Genomic DNA, 18,193 nt, shown 5'->3' with positions numbered 1-18,193 from the left:
AGGGGCAAATGGCTAAAACAGATGGCTCATGGTTTCAAATTTTGTCATATAAACAGAGGTCTTGGGTTCACCTTCTCACACACCATCAATGAAATAAGAATCTAACATAAGAATCTAACATTTCTTACTTTCTAGATTTTGCATAATTACACTAAAGTCAATACATTTCATATATATAACACAGATAGATTTTTAGAAGAAACGATTAGTAAAAAACAGTTTCCAAAGTGACCTAAAAGTAACCTCAGAGCAGTCTCTCTTCCTCACCAGGCTGCAGCTGTTGTTGCTATTAGCTCTTTGCCCCTTTAACCTTCTCAGGATACCTTAAACCTTGGGAAGATATGGCTGAGTCTGAGTAATTACCAACTCTAATTAATGTTTTTGCAGCTTGGATTGTATTCTGTAATTTGTATGACCTTTGTTCCCAGCTTTTGCTCCTTTTTACAACTTTGAGGTACTGCAACAAATCAATGAGGGGCCCTGTTCAGAAAAATAAACAACTGCCAAGGCACTCAGCAACTTTTACTGCCTAGCCTGGAGCAAGCATCTGAAAATATATTTTTAAGCTCAATTTAAAATACAGATCTTTGATCAGATGCCTCAAATATAGATTTTTATCTTCCTTTTCCTCCCAGAAGCCCAATGTTATTTTCAGTATGACGCAATTCCCCTTTTGTATTTGCAATAACCCTCTGAGGTAAGGTAGCAGTGGGGTAAATTAATATATTGTTATGAGTTTGTGGGTACTAGACACTTCTCATTTCCTGGATCCAATAAGTGTTAGAATTTAATCCAGGCTTAGGATGTTAAACATCTGGGTACAAGACCCGTGTATATAATGTTGTGTATTAGACACTTCTCACTCCCTGGAACAGGTGGCGCTGTGGGTTAAACCACAGAGCCTAGGACTTGCCGATCAGAAGGTTGGCGGTTCGAATCCCCGCAACGGGGTGAGCTCCCGTTGCTCGGTCCCTGCTCCTGCCAACCTAGCAGTTCGAAAGCACGTCAAAGTGCAAGTAGATAAATAGGTACGGTTCTGGCGGGAAGGTAAATGGCATTTCTGTGAGCTGCTCTGGTTCACCAGAAGTGGCTTAGTCATGCTGGCCACATGACCCTGCTCCCTCGGCCAATAAAGAGAGATGTGTGCCGCAACCCCAGAGTCAGCCACAACTGGACCTAATGGTCAAGGGTCCGTTTACCGTTTACATGCCCAGGAAATCACCTGGGGTGATGGACCATTAGCAGAACAACAGGAAGGTGATTATTCATTAGGAAAGCCAAAGAGGGGGGCTCTGCGCCAGATGGCAAATGGGAGAGGCCCCTCCCTCAGCTCAGAGCTAGTTAGAAGATAAAGCCAGAGCTTAGAGATATAGGAACTGCTGTGATGCACACTAGAGAGAAAGAGGCAGAGCATGATGCTGGATCTCTGCTTGAATTCTATCCTAGGCTATGCCTCTTATCAACCCTTTCATCGTAGGCTCAGGTTGTATAAATGCGTAAATAAACCATACTTCATAAGGACATTACAGTCTCCACTGTGCCTCATTTCCAAAGCAAAGACAAATCCCTGGAATATTGCACTACTGAGATTGGGGTGGCATGCAAAAAGATGGACATCAGAAGTCTTAATTGCCAATAGATTGTGAGAGAAGGATGCAGAGGGTATAATCAACTTACAGTGTACCAGGCCCAACAATTCCTGTTGGCATTTCTGGTTCCTCATGCCCACTCCAGGCAGCTGTTGCTTCCTTCCCTCAGCTCTTCTTCCCATGCTGTGCTATATATCCTTCTCCAGCTGAAGTCCTCTGGCTTACTCACTATTTTTGATGTCAGCACCAGGCCAGTGACTGAGAGATGGGCAGTGGGGTCAGGCTGGGACTAGTGATGTCCCCCTCTGAGCTCCTGAGCCCAGGGCCTGATGTGTTTGATCACTGCTGTCAGGTCTAAGTTTTCCTAGACCTTCAGGACATGGCAAAGTGCACCCTCCTCCCTTCACCTGCCCCATGCTCAAAGATTAACTGAGCCCTAAGCTATCTAAGTAGACAAGCAAGCAGGCAGGCAACACTTCAAGTGGGTTGGGTCTGCAAAGATTTTTGCATGTGCTAGCATCTGTGTGTCCTTGGAGGAGATGGCGGCAGTATTGGCAATAGCTCAGCATCCAATTTGCTCTAGCCCTCTCCCTTGAAGCAGAAGACTGCTTGCTGACTGGAAGAGGCACCAAGCTTGTTCCACAGCAGGCGGTGCCTGGCTTGAGGTGTCCAATGTTACAGGAGCAGAATATTTTTCTGGCAACCCGCTTGGTGCCTCTCTGTTCTCTAGACTACTGGACTCCTCCCAGGGCTCAGACGCTTTGTAGGGTCCTCATTTCACCTCCTCCATCCCGCTAAGAACCTCGCCAGGGTTATTCAGAAGGACCTTCCTGAGCTCCTTCCATTGATCTTCAGGATCCAATCATTCCCTCTGTGACGTCTCTATGGGACTCAAACCACTTCATAAGGTTTAAAGAGCAGTAGTGGGAAATCTGTTTTAACCCTTTCTCTCTGGCCCATGATCCCAATGGAAATTCCCCCTTTACAACCTGACCCATGATAGAGATTGCTATGGGCATCAAACATGCACTGTCAATTTCCCCCACTTCTCCTTCCGACATATTCCTGATGCAGCCTCAAAAATGACTCTGTGGGGGTAAGGAGAACCCCAAGAACAGTGCAGAGGGGAAGGAAGGTGAGGGGGGATAGTGCCAAACCGCAGGCTGAAATGTTTGTCCTGATGGAATAATTGGAAGAGCATGAAGTTGAATTCCACTCACAATAAATGAATTAATGATGTGAATGAGTCGGATGATTTACATTGCCATCTGGGACAGCAATAGTTAGTTAGTTTGGGGTTTTTTAACAATAATTTTTATTAATTTTCAATTACAATAATCCAATGCTAGGCTCAATATAACAGTGCCAATTTAAAATACAATTAATAATCCCAATAGTTAGTTTGGGATTCCTTAACTTTTGCACATGGGGTCAGAAATTAGGACATGTTGGAATGTAGAAAGAGAAGAAGAGGACAATACAAATGTAATTGTTTTGTGGTGTTTTTTTTTAAATTACAGCACATATTAGAACATTAGGAAGCTATTAAGCCAAAAGAGAGTTTGTTTGTTTTTTACTAACTCTTACAAATAGGGCTGGATTAAATGCATACAGTGTGCTTTATTTCATCCTTCCAGGTTGAAGGCAGGCTCATGATTCCTCATGGATGTCCCAGCAGAACTTGAAGGGCAGCTTTTCCATTCTCTCTTTAAAAACGCTGTCAAACCTTTCACTTTGTGCGACTGTCATCATGTCCTTCCAGTCTCCAACAGTGCCTGGCCCAGGAAGCAGACAGAAAGAACGTGCATTGTGGTGGTCAAAAAAATATCCATACCTCCAGATATATTCCATCCCTAGATGCAATTGTCAGGTGAAAATGTCAGGAATTCTGCAAGCAGCACCAAGTCAGTGTGATCTACCATTAACTTACCTTTCCGAAGAAAATGTCCTTTGCTGTGGTCCATGAGATCCGGTGGCAAGAACTTATAGTTTGCCCTGGGATCTGCTTTCATTTTATTAAATGTAGCCTGATCCACAACAGCATCCACCTCCTTTTCCGTCAGTCTCTTTCCCAGGAAGTTGCATAATTTCAATACACAGCTTCTCAGATCCTGAAATGGAACGTAGTTATAATGTCAGGCCACCCACAATAGAGAAACCTGACAGCCTAGAGACTAAAACTCATGGAATAGGCAGGATTACAAGCAAGGAAACAAGCAGCCTGGATCTTTCTTTGCCTAGTTTGGAATAATTGCCATTGCATCACATTGCACTTTCATTGTTGCTTTTATTCCATGAGCCATGCAGAATGCACTATATTATGAGGCAGCTCTTTCAACTGAGTCCACAAGTAAATAAATAAATGTCCCTGTTGAAGATACAAGGGAGGTTCTGTGACATCTCTCCTCAGCATCAGAGGGCCTGTGAAATGACATATCTTGCTTGGGATCATGACACTTGATTTATAGCCCCATAATCCCCCAGGGGAAATGGTTATATGCACTATTTGCTGTCTAGGGTCCGAAAAGCTGCTCCTGAATCCATGGCCTGCTAGGCTTTGAAAAATCCTTTGGAAAGGAAGCGAGACTAGCAGGGGAAGCAGCAGCTGAGGGCAATTGAATAATCAAATTGCTTCCTTCCTCCATTTTGTAAAGGTGAGTTTTGATGGATGTTTAATATGAGACTGCATAGCATTTTGATAACTTACCTTCTTCATTTCTTCATAGGTAAGAAACAGAATATTGAAGTCATCCTTGTGAGAGTACCAGCCTTCCACATGGTCCAGCCATAAACTTGCAAGTACTGATAGGAGAAAAGTTGATTTGGCATAAAATGTATATCTGATTATTTTTTGAAAAACATTCAGAGAGAAGCAGTACAAACATATAAACACCATTAAAACAATTTAAAGGAATCATTTTAACAATCAGCAGTGGAACAAACCGTTAAACAGAAGCTGAATTAATACCACCCAACCTCACCAAACACTTTCTCAGAGAAAGTATTTGCAGAAGAGTTCTGCATTTTAAGGCTCACTGCAGCTCTTCCCAACCCAATGTGATGGGAGAGTGATGGGTGGGCTGAGATCAGTCTAGCCTTCCTCCAGCTCCCTTCCTTCCCTTTTCCTTATATGGTGTGGAAGTTAACATTTGCAACATAAAATGCAACATAAAATGGTGCAGTAGGATTCTCAGTTGTAGACTCTTTGTGATGGATGGATGTGGAATTTCCTCAGAGTAACCTATGGCATCAGACATGGCATTCTGAAAATGATCCTTACCACACAGAGAATTTCTTTAGTCTGTTGTCAAAGGCGATAAAGATGATGGGGCAAGAGTGATTCGTTTTAGAGTAGCAATTCATCCTTACCCTTCCCAGCCAAAAACCTCTCCATGAAAATTCCAAAATCTTCTACTTCTTCTAATATGACTGCAGTTTTGGAAAAATGGTAATAGGAAACCAAGACATCCTTTGGGTTTCTGGCCACATAAACAACCTGCAGGAATAACAACATATTCTTTTGATTCCTGGTCTTATTTTTTCTACTGTTTCTTTTGTTTTGCTTCTATAGTTATTTCTGTGGTTGTGAAATGTGCCGGTAACTAAGTTGTTGAAGTGGGATATATATGCATAAAATAATAAATGGATGGATCTCAGATATCTCTTCTTGTGGATTCTTGGTCCTTCCAAGTTGCTTTATAGCCCTGGCAGCGTCACACTCTTTTGCAACATGCATGTCAAATGCACAGTGCAATCCTATGGTGTCGAATGAGCTTATTCTTATTAAGTGTGTTGGATGGCACCCTTGTAACAAATGCTGTGTTTTGAATGGGCCGCAAGACGGCTGAAGACCACCACATAAAATGGATTCTGTTGAGGAACTATTCATAAATTGTGCTGATCAAAGAGTGAATGGAATTTGCATGTTCTGGCAAAAGTACTGTACCTGCAAGGAAGTGGAAAGACTGGCTGTGCAATGCTAGTTACAAACAATGAGTATCGTACTGTGCCAAAAGTTACAGAAGACCAGGTGCAAACCATGAGAGTTGTGATATGCCAAGAACATGCTAAGGGTGGAGGACTGCCAAGAACATGTCAAAGGCAATGAGAAATGCCACTATTCAGATGAACACCAAAAAAGACTATATAAGATCAGGCTTTTCAGGAGGGTTGGTGTGTCGGACACAGTTGGGATCCTGCTGTGTGCCCACCCGATCAAGAAGAGTGGTGAGTGTATGTGTGATTGTGTGAGTGACTGAGTGCATGTTCCCTTATCTTGTTACGTGTTCTGCTTGTTAATCAACAAAGCAATGCTATGTAGAAATTCCAATATATTGGTTGTCTGACTGCTTACTTGTGTTCTGCCTGAAGTGTACTGAATCTCAGATAAAAGAACCTGTTTTATTCTTAACACCCTCCAGGACTTTTACTATGGTGGAGCATAAACTCTGTGCTGTTTAGGAGTCATGGGGATTATTCCAAGCTCAGGGTGCACAGAGCATTATTCATTCATATGGACAAAGGAATTGCAGCTGGATGAACTGCCCTCAAAAACGGAGAAATGTTAACGGAAACTGAGATGTTCATTCAAATAAGGCAAGACAAACATTGAATATGATCAAATAATAAATGTGCTGTTTCCTACTTTTGCTCTTCTGTTCCTTATCCCTTTGGGTACTAAATAGTAGGGTAGATGGGAAGCAAAGAGGCGAGGTGATGGACGACTGACGTAATCCACATTGCGGACATTGTACTCCAGCCACGGAGCCCTGTCTAGTAAGTCGACTTTTTCAGTTCCATCTCGGTGGCCTTTATGATAAATCAAGCTCAAAATATTTTGGGTCCATATTGTGCCTATAAATGAGAATAAGCATACTTAATTTCATTCATATGGGGACATGGGTGGCACCGTAGTCTAAACCACAGAGCATAGGGCTTGCCAATCAGAAGGTCGGCAGTTCGAATCTCCGCGACGGGGTGAGCTCCCATTGTTCGGTCCCAGCTCGTGCCCACCTAGCAGTTCGAAAACACATAAAACTGCAAGTAGAGAATGTTGGGAGCAGTAATGAGTTAGACTGCTGTGCCTCGGCTCTGAAGGGGAGGGATTTCCTGGGACGTCTGCCAGGAAATGACGTGAGCAGACTGGAATGTTCTTTGTGTGCTGTGAAAGCGAAAGTGTCAGTGTGTGTAAGCTGCCAGCTCGATGAGAGGAGCTGGGAAAGATGCAGCTGAGCTCTGATGGATTTTTGCCAATGTTATCGGAGCAATAAAAGACTTTAAGGAAAGAATCTGCCTTCGTTTAATTTAAGCCTTTATCACACGTATGCTGCGCTTATTCTGCTAAGGTGTTTTACTGCTGTAGGAGTGAAGCAGAGTTCACGCAACGGAAGCGTGCTGGACTGAGTAGCCACAAATCAAACAGGGAAGTTTTACTGGCAGCACCGGACTAATTATCCTAACAAGGTTATGGACTTCAGCACGTGTGGAAAAAGGCTTTGATGCTGTGGAGTGCAAGATCGCTTGCCGGAACTTCAAAGAGAAGACGCCGAGAGCCTTAAGATGCCAGCCTGTTTTCTGAGTGAGTAGAAAGGGGCTGAGAAGGGCGGAAGATGGCTCTGAAGCACAGTTTTGGCTGTGAGCCTTTGCCATGTCAGAAGCTTACCCCCAGCACGTGGCTGGCGTGGAGCTTTCATGTGGAGCTTTCCCTAGTGGGGGCAAATTTGTGGGGTGTTGTCCAGAAACCCCAGAAGGCAGCAGAGAGCACAGAGGTGCGGAAAGAAGCAGAGCAGCGTGTGCTAGCGTTTCTAGCAGAAAACGTGGACGTACACCTGTTACCTCTGGTACAAGAGGCTAGAAGGCCTAGTGCAGCGTGGCGAGCACTCCAAGAAGCTTGTGAAGCAGGAGTAAGCCGAGAAGTGGCCGCTGCGACGCCAGAAGGGGCAGAGAGCCAAGATGGCGCCGAGAGCCCAGCTGAGAGCAGCTGGGAGAAGCTCCCAAGAGAGGGGGGCAGTAGAGCTGCTGTGGTTGCTGCAGAGAGCTGCTTTGATGCTGAGATGTCTCTGTTTGAGAAGCCTGGAGAGGGGCCAAGCCCATGCTGGAACCCCAGACCCACCAGACCCACCAGAGGGGGTGCAGGTTATCGACCTGGGAGCCCCAGGGGTGCTGAGAGTGGGGGGGCAGGAAAAGGCAAAAGCGCAGAGAAGCCTCTTTCTCCAAAGGCTACTACTAGCTGTTTACGTGATGGAGCACAGAAATCTTCCCGTGGGAAGCCGTCTACAGTGGAAGCCTTCAAGGTCGGACATCTGGCGAAAGTACAGATAAGGAGTGAGGACTTGCGTGAGAGAAGTCCAGTCTCCATGGCAACTGAGAGAGTTGCAACAAAGGCTGCAGTGAAGAAAGCCAACACAGGCCTCAGCCAAGGAGGCAGTGAAAGGGGGGTTGTTGCTATGGCGACCCAGGAGTGTCAACAACACAACTCTTGGACTGTTGTGATTGACAGTGGAGCTTCGAGCACTTTAGTGCCCTCTCCTGGTCTGTTGAGAGATTGCAGGACAGTTGAAACTGAAAAATATGTGACTTTTGCGGATGGAAGCAGAAAGCAACTGACTGAGACTGGATTGTTTTACTGTCCTTTTCTTAAGCATGAAGTTAAGGCTTTTGCAGTGCCTGGTTTGACCAATTGTCTGTTAAGTGTACATGATTTGCTAACAGAGGGCTTTCAAGTTTCTTTTGCAGGTGACAAGTGCGAATTCCACAAGGATGGCAAACATGTCTATACAGTGCATGCCAAAGACAACTTGTTTACTGTTAACCTGTCTTTGTCCACAGGAGAAGAAGACGCAGAAGACGCCAAGGGGCAATGTGTGAATGTAGCGCCCCACAATGGTTGTGCCCATATTTGGCATAGACGCTTTGCTCATTTGGGGTGGGCATTTCTTAGGAAAGCCCCAAGTTTAACTGAAGGGTGTGACTTTAAGAGTTGTGACAAGTTTTTAGATTGCAATGCATGTAAGCAATCTAAGATTGTAACTTGCTCCTATCCGAAATCAGAGAGACGTACCACACAACCTTTTGAGTTGATTCATGCAGATTTGTGTGGGCCAATGGCGGTGGAATCTTTGGGGAAGTCAAAGTTTTCTTTGATTCTGGTTGATGATTTTTCGAGAAATTCTTGGACATTTGCTTTGAGAACCAAAGCTGAGGCAGCAAAAATGATTAGAGATTGGATCATAGCTGTGGAGACGATGTATTCCGCCAAAGTTAAGGCCTTTCAGAGTGATAGAGGCTCGGAATTCACTGGATCCGCTCTGCAAGACTTTTTCAAGGAGAAGGGGATTAGCCACAGACTCACTGCTCCTTACTCTCCGCAACAGAATGGTGTGGCAGAGAGGAAAAACAGGACAGTGCAAGAGGCAGTTTCTGCGATCCTGTGGGATGCTGGGCTACCCCAAAAGTTCTGGTCTGAAGCTTGGAAGTATGTTGTACATACACAGAACAGAGTGTACAACTCTAGTGTGGGAAATACACCGTATTTCTTACTGCATGGAAAAAAGCCCAAGGTTAATTACTTCCGTGTGTTTGGTTGTGATGCCTGGGTGCTTATTCCAAAGGCTCTACGCAGAAAAGGTGAGCCAAGAGCAAAGAAAATGATCTTTGTAGGGTATGAACCTGGCTCAAAGGCCTGGAGGTTTGCGTACCCCAGTGGTGATCAGTCAAGACTGGTTGTGAGTAATAGTGCAGAGTTTTGTGAGCAAGCAGGCTGGGAGCGTCTGCACGCAAACCCAGAGGTGGTTATGCAGCAGTCCTATGACTCAGACGCTGAAGAGGAGGATGATGAAGTGGTTGCAAGGGACCAAGGTCCAGAGCAACAAAGTCCAAGACAGGGACAACTTAGACTCCCTCAGAGGGGGGAACCTAGAACACCTCCTCAGACAAGAGTCAAGCTTGAACCAAAGAGTGAGCCTTCTTCACCCGTTGAGCCAGCTGTGAAGCCCAAGAGGCGCAGCAGGTCAGAGGGGGAAGATGCTGAGGTTGAAGAAGAAGAAGCAGTGTCACCAAGAGTCACACTGAGGAGATCAGAGAGGACAAGGAGACCTCCTGATCGGTATGAGGTTTCAGGTGTCTGGGTAGGTTCAGCTAGATGTGAACCTGATTCCTTTGAGGATATTCAGAGTTTACCTGAGGAAGAAGCAGCTGAGTGGCACAAGGCAATGGACAAAGAGTTGAAGTCCATGAAGGATCTAGGTGTGTTTTCACTCACTGAACTGCCACCAGGCAAACAGGCAGTAGGTTGCAGGTGGGTTTACCGTTTGAAACCCACAGAGACTGGGCAACCACGGTGTAGAGCAGAGGCTCTGAGAACGCTTGTAGCTTGTGAAGCACTGAGAGTTCGGAATGTGTGTCAAAGAGTTCAAGAGGGATTAGTAGCACTGAAATATTGTCCCTCTGCGAAGAACCTAGCTGATGGCTTAACGAAGCCACTCTCCTTCCAGAGACATGGAGAGTTTTGCGTAGGTTTAGGTTTGGAACGACCAAGGGTCGATTCTACCCTCCGATCCGAGGCAAGAGGGGGTGTTGGGAGCAGTAATGAGTTAGACTGCTGTGCCTCGGCTCTGAAGGGGAGGGATTTCCTGGGACGTCTGCCAGGAAATGACGTGAGCAGACTGGAATGTTCTTTGTGTGCTGTGAAAGCGAAAGTGTCAGTGTGTGTAAGCTGCCAGCTCGATGAGAGGAGCTGGGAAAGATGCAGCTGAGCTCTGATGGATTTTTGCCAATGTTATCGGAGCAATAAAAGACTTTAAGGAAAGAATCTGCCTTCGTTTAATTTAAGCCTTTATCACGCGTATGCTGCGCTTATTCTGCTAAGGTGTTTTACTGCTGTAGGAGTGAAGCAGAGTTCACGCAACGGAAGCGTGCTGGACTGAGTAGCCACAAATCAAACAGGGAAGTTTTACTGGCAGCACCGGACTAATTATCCTAACAGAGAAATAGGTACCACTCCGACGGGAAAGTAATCGGCATTTCTGTGAGCTGCTCTACTTTGCCACATAACCTGGAAGCTGTCTGTGGACAAACATCGGCTCCCTTGGCCTATAGAGCGAGATGAGCACGCAACCCCAGAGTCGTCTGCGACTGGACCTAACGGTCCAGGGATACCTTTACCTTTACTTTAATTTCATTCATTATACTAAGTATATGTACTTAGTACTTTAAAGAGTGAAATAACTGAAAACAACATGTCTCAGCATCATGGAGCTTACTATCTGAATTGCAACACTGAAAAGAAATGAGAGAGAGGAAGGGAATCAACACAGCAAGCAGAGGCAGATTTTGGGACCTGGCTGCACAGGCTGCCAATACTATGATGTCAAATAGAAGGTGAGAGGTGGGGGGCACCAAATTTTGGTGTCACACAGACCACCACTGAAATAGGGGCAGCAAAGGGTGAATGAGGAACATTGACCAAGGCTTCCTTTCCATTGTGGATGAGAAATGCAAAGTTCACCTAAAGGTTTCACAGAATTTGAGGAGTTGGGAAGACAGAACAAAATTTGCTAATAAGTTCCTTTATTGTTCAGTAAGCTACCAAAACTCTATTCCAGATTCTTCCCAGAACATTATACAAATGATATTCAAAGTCTAGGAAATTAAAAAAAAAGTTATCTGTTCTCCAAAGTGCAGTGGTACCTCGGGTTACATACACTTCAGGTTACAGACTCCACTAATGCAGAAATAGTCGCTCGGGTTAAGAACTTTCCTTCAGGATGAGAACAGAAATTGGGCAGCGGCAGTGCGGCGGGAGCGGGAGGCCCCATTAGCTAAAGTGGTACCTCAGGTTAAGAACAGTTTTGGATTAAGAACGGAGCTCCGGAACGAATTGAGTTCTTAACCTGAGGTACCACTGTACTTTGATTCCGTGGATTCAAATCATGATTTTTTTATCAGTGCTTTCTAGGAACAGAAATGTTGACAAATGGCCAGTGAGACAAACATAATAGGCAAAAGGCAGTTGCAGAAGCCTTTCTTCATGTCACCCAAGTCCTAAATGCCTATACAATGCAGAACTTCCCCTGTCTCTCCTCTCCCACTCCCAGTTATTGGGTCTTCCCCACCCCACCAATCCTCCAAGGCAGATTTGGGGAACACTGGGGACACAAGGGGAGAGAAGAGTGAAGGAAGTTCTGGTGTGGGAGTGGAAGTTATTGCATGGAGGGCACAACTGCATTGGATACGGACCCCTGTTATTATTGGCAAAACTGTGGCAGATAAATGCTGAGATAAAGAGTCACAGGATGAAAAGTTTTTAAGAAAAGAATTTATCAACTCTGTTTGACAAACACATACAAAATCCTAAAAGTCAGTGAATACAATAAATCCCTTGCAACCAAATTTGAATGTTTTTGATGTGTATTTATGTTGTTTTCAAAACCTCAAACAGGTTGACACTGGTGGAAAACTCATTATTTCATCTCTTTTTTTGAAACAAAACAAAACATGGCCCAGTTCACCTTTATGTAACCAGGTAAGTTCCATACTACCCACATTGACCTCAATTTTGCATTTGGTTTTAAACTTGCGTTAGGATAATACAGAAACTATGTAGATATATGTGGGTATCCAACAGGGTTGAATTGAAATGATGGTTCTTCCTATGAAAAGGTACTCTTACCTGATTTTGGATAAGTGATTAAAAATACATCACTGTCTCTTATTTCAAAATCCTCCAGGGAATCTAAGTACTCCGGTGAAGCCAAATCTGGCTGGAAATAAAATCCTTTGTATGTGAAAACATATTTCTCGTCTGGTTGCATTGCCTGCCTAAGAATAAAGAGAAGATAATAGTTCCCTCTATTATGCGACAATGGGAAATCACAAAGAAATAGAGGTGTCATTTTGTCAAATCCTACTCTTTTTGCAGACCCCATAGCAGAATCCCATGCTTCTCTTCCATCACAGGTGAGCAACATAAAGGTCCATCATTTAAAGAACAGAGACTTGACCCATCATTGAGGCAACAAAGCATTCTCACCCCCCCCCCCCGCTTCAAGTGTTTCTTAAAATGGTGCTGCTTTCAACTCAAAGCTGGCTTTGCCCTACACAAGAAGGCTTTTCTCTTTCACCCTGACATAGTTATTTCTCAAATGCATGTGTGCAGCATGCAAAATAGCAGCCCTTGGCCTCACTTTATGCTGCCTGGCATCATAGTTTGGTCAGTGCTGCTATCCTGACACTCATTCTTGTACTCAGGGGAGGTGGGAAGGAAGCAAAAAACTGCTCCCTGGAAATGGATACAGGGGAAATGAAAGACGGAATCTGTTGGGAACTCTTGCCCAATTCCTCCTGGGTTCTTGATCAGCTTCAAGAAATTGGGGTGACGTATTTTCCGGGCTTCCTGGGGCCAAACCATAGATGTGCCTGGGGACCACAGGGTGGCAAAGAGAAAGGTATTGCCAGCTCTGGCTGAAACTGCTGCTGAAATGTGGTGCCCAAGGACGTTCCATGGAGGGAATGCTGCCCTTAGCTTCATCTATGATAATACAGAGAGTTGGCTGGACATACAATGGGCCCTATTGGGCAGGTGTTCCCATACTGAGACACCACTGCCAAAATAGCTCTTTCTTTTTTTGTCTCCTCCCTGCGCCAATTTCTCTCCTCCCACGTAGTGTCTGACAAGGAAGGCACTTGCAAGGGTGGGCTCAGTGCATGGTATAAGGAGGCGGGGAATTGTTATGGGAGAAAGTTTAATACCACCTTGTGATATTTTAGATGAATGGGTGTTTTATAAACATTTAAATAAATAAATCAGAATAACCATAAAATCCTTTGCTTATAATTGATAAATAAAGTGCCATGAAGCCTGAAAATCACTTTAATTCTCTATATAAGTCTTGTGTTTCATCGCTAAAAAATGCAACAATCCTTTAGTGGAAAACATTGTATGTACAAAATATATTTTCCAATATATAAATTAAGGGTTGTATCCCATGCCGAATGAGCAGGGTTCCACTTGCCTAATGGGATTTTGCGTTCAGTCCCCTCAAAATAACTATCGTATTTTTTGCTCTATAAGACTCACTTTTTCCCTCTTAAAAAGTAAGGGGAAATGTGTGTGCGTCTTATGGAGCGAATGCAAGCTGCACAGCTATCCCAGAAGCCAGAACAGCAAGAGGGATCCTTGCTTTCACTGCACTGCACCCTCTTGCTGTTCTGGCTTCTGAGATTCAGAATATATTTTTTCTTGTTTTCCTCTTCCAAAAACAAGGTGCGTCTTGTGGTCTGGTGCGTCTTATAGAGTGAAAAATATGGTATTAATCTCTGGTAGCACAAATGTTGCACTGTGTTTGACACCAGAAAAGAGTATGCACTGTGACAAGAGTTTCCATGCATCTGATGAAATACCTTGTTGCCCCTCAGAACTCTTGCAAGAAAGAGTAGATTAGTTGTTTGTCATTCGGTAGTCCTGCTTTTCCCTGGAAAGTTTAATTGACAAGAAAACTTACCTACCTTTTGTTTTTAGAGTCAAAAAGTGTGGGAGAGAGAGGGAGAGAGTTATCTCTTTTGCAGCTTGGAGTATTTCAGCTTTTCAAGGCTCACGTTCAGAGCTGTATAGGAGATTGCTTTATAGAATTCCATTAGCTAGTAAGAGTTTGATTAAATTGATGGCTCCTCCTTAGTAAATCATTCCTGGCATGTTATGCAAGAAAAGAAAGGTAACACAGGGGCACAGAGGCCGATAATGTAAAGAGTAACAGGGGAAGAACTTGTTTCTTTGCACAAGCAACAGCCAATATCAACAGTGGTCTTTGTCCGTTTAACAAATAAATGCAGTATTACCTCTGCTCAGGTCCACTAGTAGAAAATGGGCTCAAATGGTAAGAGACACCTGAGATTCACCAATGTCTATTGTACACACATGCCTGCACTGATTTACACCCCAGTAACACCAACTTTAACTCCAAAATAATTCCTATTTGTTTTAATAAAACTTACTAAATAATTAGCATGGATTGTTTTAGAAATCTATCCAAGAAAAGTAGAAACCTTTTTCATTTGCGCACAGCTTATCTGAGATCAAATATGACTCATGTCCAAGAATAAACTTTCAAATTCAATATATTGGCAGCAATCTTTCCCACCCTTCAAAGATTTTGAAGGATTTTCAGAGTCCACATCAAGATGGACAGCTCCCAGTCATTTTAGTCAGAATTCCATGAAAGCTATTTCCCAGTAAACAATGCCACATGCAGAAACGGCTCCTTTTGTTTTTGTTTATCATCTAAAGCTAATGTTTTCAGGAAGGCCTTTGCATAGAAAATGCACTTGATGGCTTCCTATATTCTCCTTGCTAAGCTGTCCAAATTTATCCTGCTAAGCGCTTTCAATGTCTTGGGCAGCTCCACAACTTTGTCTACCTCCTGTACCTCAGCTCCCCCCCCCCCCAAAATCACAGCGTGTGTGTTTTTTTATACAGCACTCCTGAGATTGTGAAATTGCAGTTTATTTTATGACTGCAGGGTTTTTTATTTCAAATGATGGCAAATCTCAGCTGTGCAGGGCCACCCAAGCCGGACAGGTCATAGCCAAGAGTTTAGACTCAATGTGATCCACCTGGAGAAGGAACTGGCAAACCACTCCAGTATTTTCCCAAGTAAACTCCATGGACATAAAAAAGGAGAAGCTTTGAGAAGAAAGTGAGAGTTTCCAAGGCATGCTCTGGTTCATGGGGTCACGGAGAGTCAAACACAACTAAGATGACTAAACAACAACAACAAATAAAATGTAATTAATTTTATCTATGCCTTTTCATGTGATTGTGTTTGCTGTCTGAACTACAGGGGGGAGTATGTGTGTCAAATCACTTCAAGGAATATATTTGGGGTGCATTTGTCTCTTATCAAGTTTCACTGCCTTGAAGTGGCATGCAGCATGTGAGCACAGGTTTTTTTCTACAGCTAGCCCTGTTTTCAGATTCTGATTAATCATTGCCATCCAGTAGGAATCAAATGCTTTCGCCATCTAAAATGTTTGTGAGGCAGTTAGATAGTTCTCCCATTTATCTTTTTCAGACTTTGTCACTCGTCTTGCACAACCTTTCTCCAGGGGAGTGAGGCGAGGAACCGACAAGCAGCCCTGTCCTCTGAATGAAAGCCAAATGTGTTCAAGAACACTTTCCCTCATAATAAATTTGTTTAGGAATGAAGCGTTCAAAGAGATTATTCCGTACCATAAAAATAAATATTTGTTGCAGCAATCACAGTTTCCCCCCAATTATTTGCATACAATAAAATTGCTCTTGTAATTTTTATGTTACTTTTTCTACAGTTCTGAAATTATACTATATCACAGCAATTTGGTGTAACCCACCAAAGTGACTTATCTTCACCAGGGAAATGATCAAGTATCCATATTGGTTTTGTCGGACCATTACAAGGAAATTACTTCTTGCGTGTTGTACTTCTGCTCAAAATGGCTTCAAATAATCACAAAGATCTGTTTCAATAATCACAGCAACAAATGTGCAACAAATGGATTGACAGATACTACAACATATGCACCCCTGTTCTAGAGAAGGATCTGAGCAAGCAAATCTGTTCAGAATACTGCTTGCTTTCTTGCTTACAACACAGCTTTAGATGGACTGCAGGAAATCTCTCGAGATCTGCACCATTGGTACACACATGCAAGACAGAGAAAATTTCTGGAATCAGACTCAGTTCACCATTGATGTTCCAGCAGAACCTGAAGAGCAGCCTTTCCATCTGCTCCTGAAAAACACTCTCAAAGCTTTCAAATTTTTGCAATGGCCATCATGTTTTCCCAGTCTCCAAGAGTGCCTGGCACTGTGGTGCTCAAATAGATAGTTGTTACACCAGTTTGTCACAAAATGCCATACCTAGTTGCTGCAGCAGAATCCGGCACCTTTATTGGGAGGTTCCAAGATCAACATGCACCTTCTTTTAGTGTAATGTCTCCCAAACATGGAATAGTCACATACCCTTTTTGAGAGAAAGAGCACTTGGAACCCCTGGGATCTTGCACTGCTCAAAATTGGGGTGGCATGCAACAAGATGGCATAAGCAGTCTTTCTACACATAGATTGTGGGGGTAGGATGCAGAGGGCTTCTTCACTGCTTTGCTGTCAGCTCCAGCCCAGTCTCTCAGAGATGGGCAGTGGGGTCAGGCTGGGACTAGTGATGTGCCCCTCTGAGCTCCTGAGACCTTGCCCAGGGCCAAATGTGTTTGATCGCCGCTCTCAGGTCTAGGTTGGACCCTGGACTAAATTTTCCTAGACCTTCAGGATGCGGCAAAGTGCAGCCTTTTCCCTTGATATTTCCAATGCCTGGGCCCTGTTCCAAGAAAACCTGGGGCCTAAGCTCTCTAAGGAGACAAGCAAGCAAACAGGCATCCCTACAGGTGGGTTGGGTATGCAAGGATTTTTGCATGTGTTAGCATCTGTGTGTCCTTGGAGATGCAGGCAGCATTGGCAATGGCTCAGCATCCAATTTACTCTAGTCCTCTCCCCTGAAGGAGAAGGCTTCTTGCTGACTGGAAGAGGCACCAAGCTTGTTCCACAGCAGGTGGTGCCTGGCTTGGAATGTCCAATGTTACAGGGGCAGAACATTTTTCTGCCAACCCGCTTGGTGCCTCTCTGTTCTCTAGACTACTGGCCTTCTCCCTGGGCTCAGACGCTTCATGGGATCCTCATTTCACCACTTGCATCCGGCTAAGACCTCCCCCAGGTTTATTCAGCCCCACCTTCCTGAGCTCCTCCCATTGATTTTCAGGATCCAACCATTCCCTCTGTGATGTCTCCATGGAACTCATGACATCATTTCTTAAGATTTAAAAGTAGCAGTGGGAACTTCTGATCCAGGTTCTATGGCATCCAAAATTTGCTATAACCATTTCTCTCTGCTCCATGATCCCGATGGAAATTCCTCCTTTTCAATCTGACCCATGAAGGAGATTGCTATGGGCATCAAACATACACTGTCCATTTCCACCACTTCTCCCCACATATTCCCCACACACCCTCAAAATTGACTCTGAGGGGGGTCAGGAGAACCCCAAGAACAGTGCAGAAGGAATGAAGGTGAGGAGGGGTTGTGCCAACCAGCAGGCTGGAATGTTTGTCCTGATGGAATGATTGGAAGAGCGTGAAGTTGAATTCCACAAACAACAAATAAATAGATGACATGAGTGAGTGGGATGATTTACATTGCCGTCTGGGCAGAAGCAGAGGTAGTTGCTCTGGCACCCGGGCGCGGGGTGAGCATATCAGGGGGGCGCCGCCCACGGCAAGTAGTGAGCATCTTTGGGGGGGGGCGGCGTTGCAATGTGACCCCCCCTCAGGGATAACACCCGGGGTGGCCCACACCCCGCTTTCTCCGCAAGTGCATCTGGGACACCAATAGTTGGTTAGTTTGATTATTTTAAGAATATTTTTTATTAAATTTCAAGTACAATAATCCAATGGTAGCCTCATTATAACACTGCCAAATTAAAACACAATTACTAATCCCAATAGATATCCTGGGATTCCTTAACATTCGCACAAGGGGTCAGAAATTAGGACATGTTGGAATGTAGAAAGAGAAGAAGCG

At 44.2% G+C, this 18,193-nt stretch overlaps 2 protein-coding genes across 2 annotated transcripts in view; both read right to left on the bottom strand.

Annotated features, from left to right (window-relative positions):
* The window catches only part of LOC310674480 (amine sulfotransferase-like), a 33,087-nt gene extending 18,905 nt beyond the window's left edge, over window positions 1-14,182 (bottom strand). Inside the window, exon 1 of the mRNA XM_083433715.1 lies at window positions 14,094-14,182. The gene's annotated coding sequence lies outside the window, so the exon portion shown is untranslated. The remainder of the gene's footprint in view (window positions 1-14,093) is intronic.
* LOC310674482 (amine sulfotransferase-like) lies at window positions 2,914-12,947 on the bottom strand. The gene is made up of 7 exons (XM_083433724.1): window positions 12,497-12,947; window positions 12,259-12,403; window positions 6,235-6,443; window positions 4,959-5,085; window positions 4,297-4,391; window positions 3,520-3,700; window positions 2,914-3,364 (listed from the first exon to the last, which is right to left on the bottom strand). Exons 1-7 carry the CDS (start codon window positions 12,554-12,556, stop codon window positions 3,240-3,242), a joined length of 942 nt encoding a protein of 313 aa, XP_083289850.1. The 5' UTR covers window positions 12,557-12,947; the 3' UTR covers window positions 2,914-3,239.
* Window positions 14,183-18,193: the final 4,011 nt, after the last annotated feature.

Source organism: Podarcis tiliguerta (genome assembly GCF_965153285.1).
Source record: "Podarcis tiliguerta genome assembly, chromosome: 3".
NCBI lineage: Eukaryota > Metazoa > Chordata > Lepidosauria > Squamata > Lacertidae > Podarcis > Podarcis tiliguerta.
This window is presented reverse-complemented; position numbering and strand designations above follow the sequence as displayed.

Excerpts from the sequence above, each read along its gene's own strand:
- LOC310674482 (XM_083433724.1), bottom strand. The coding sequence starts at position 12,556 with ATGTTGCTCACCTGTGATGGAAGAGAAGCATGGGATTCTGCTATGGGG. Across the intron at positions 6,444-12,258 it reads AATCACTTATCCAAAATCAG|GCACAATATGGACCCAAAAT; the intron begins GTAAGAGTACCT and ends TCTCATTTATAG. Across the intron at positions 3,701-4,296 it reads CCTATGAAGAAATGAAGAAG|GATCTGAGAAGCTGTGTATT; the intron begins GTAAGTTATCAA and ends GTTCCATTTCAG.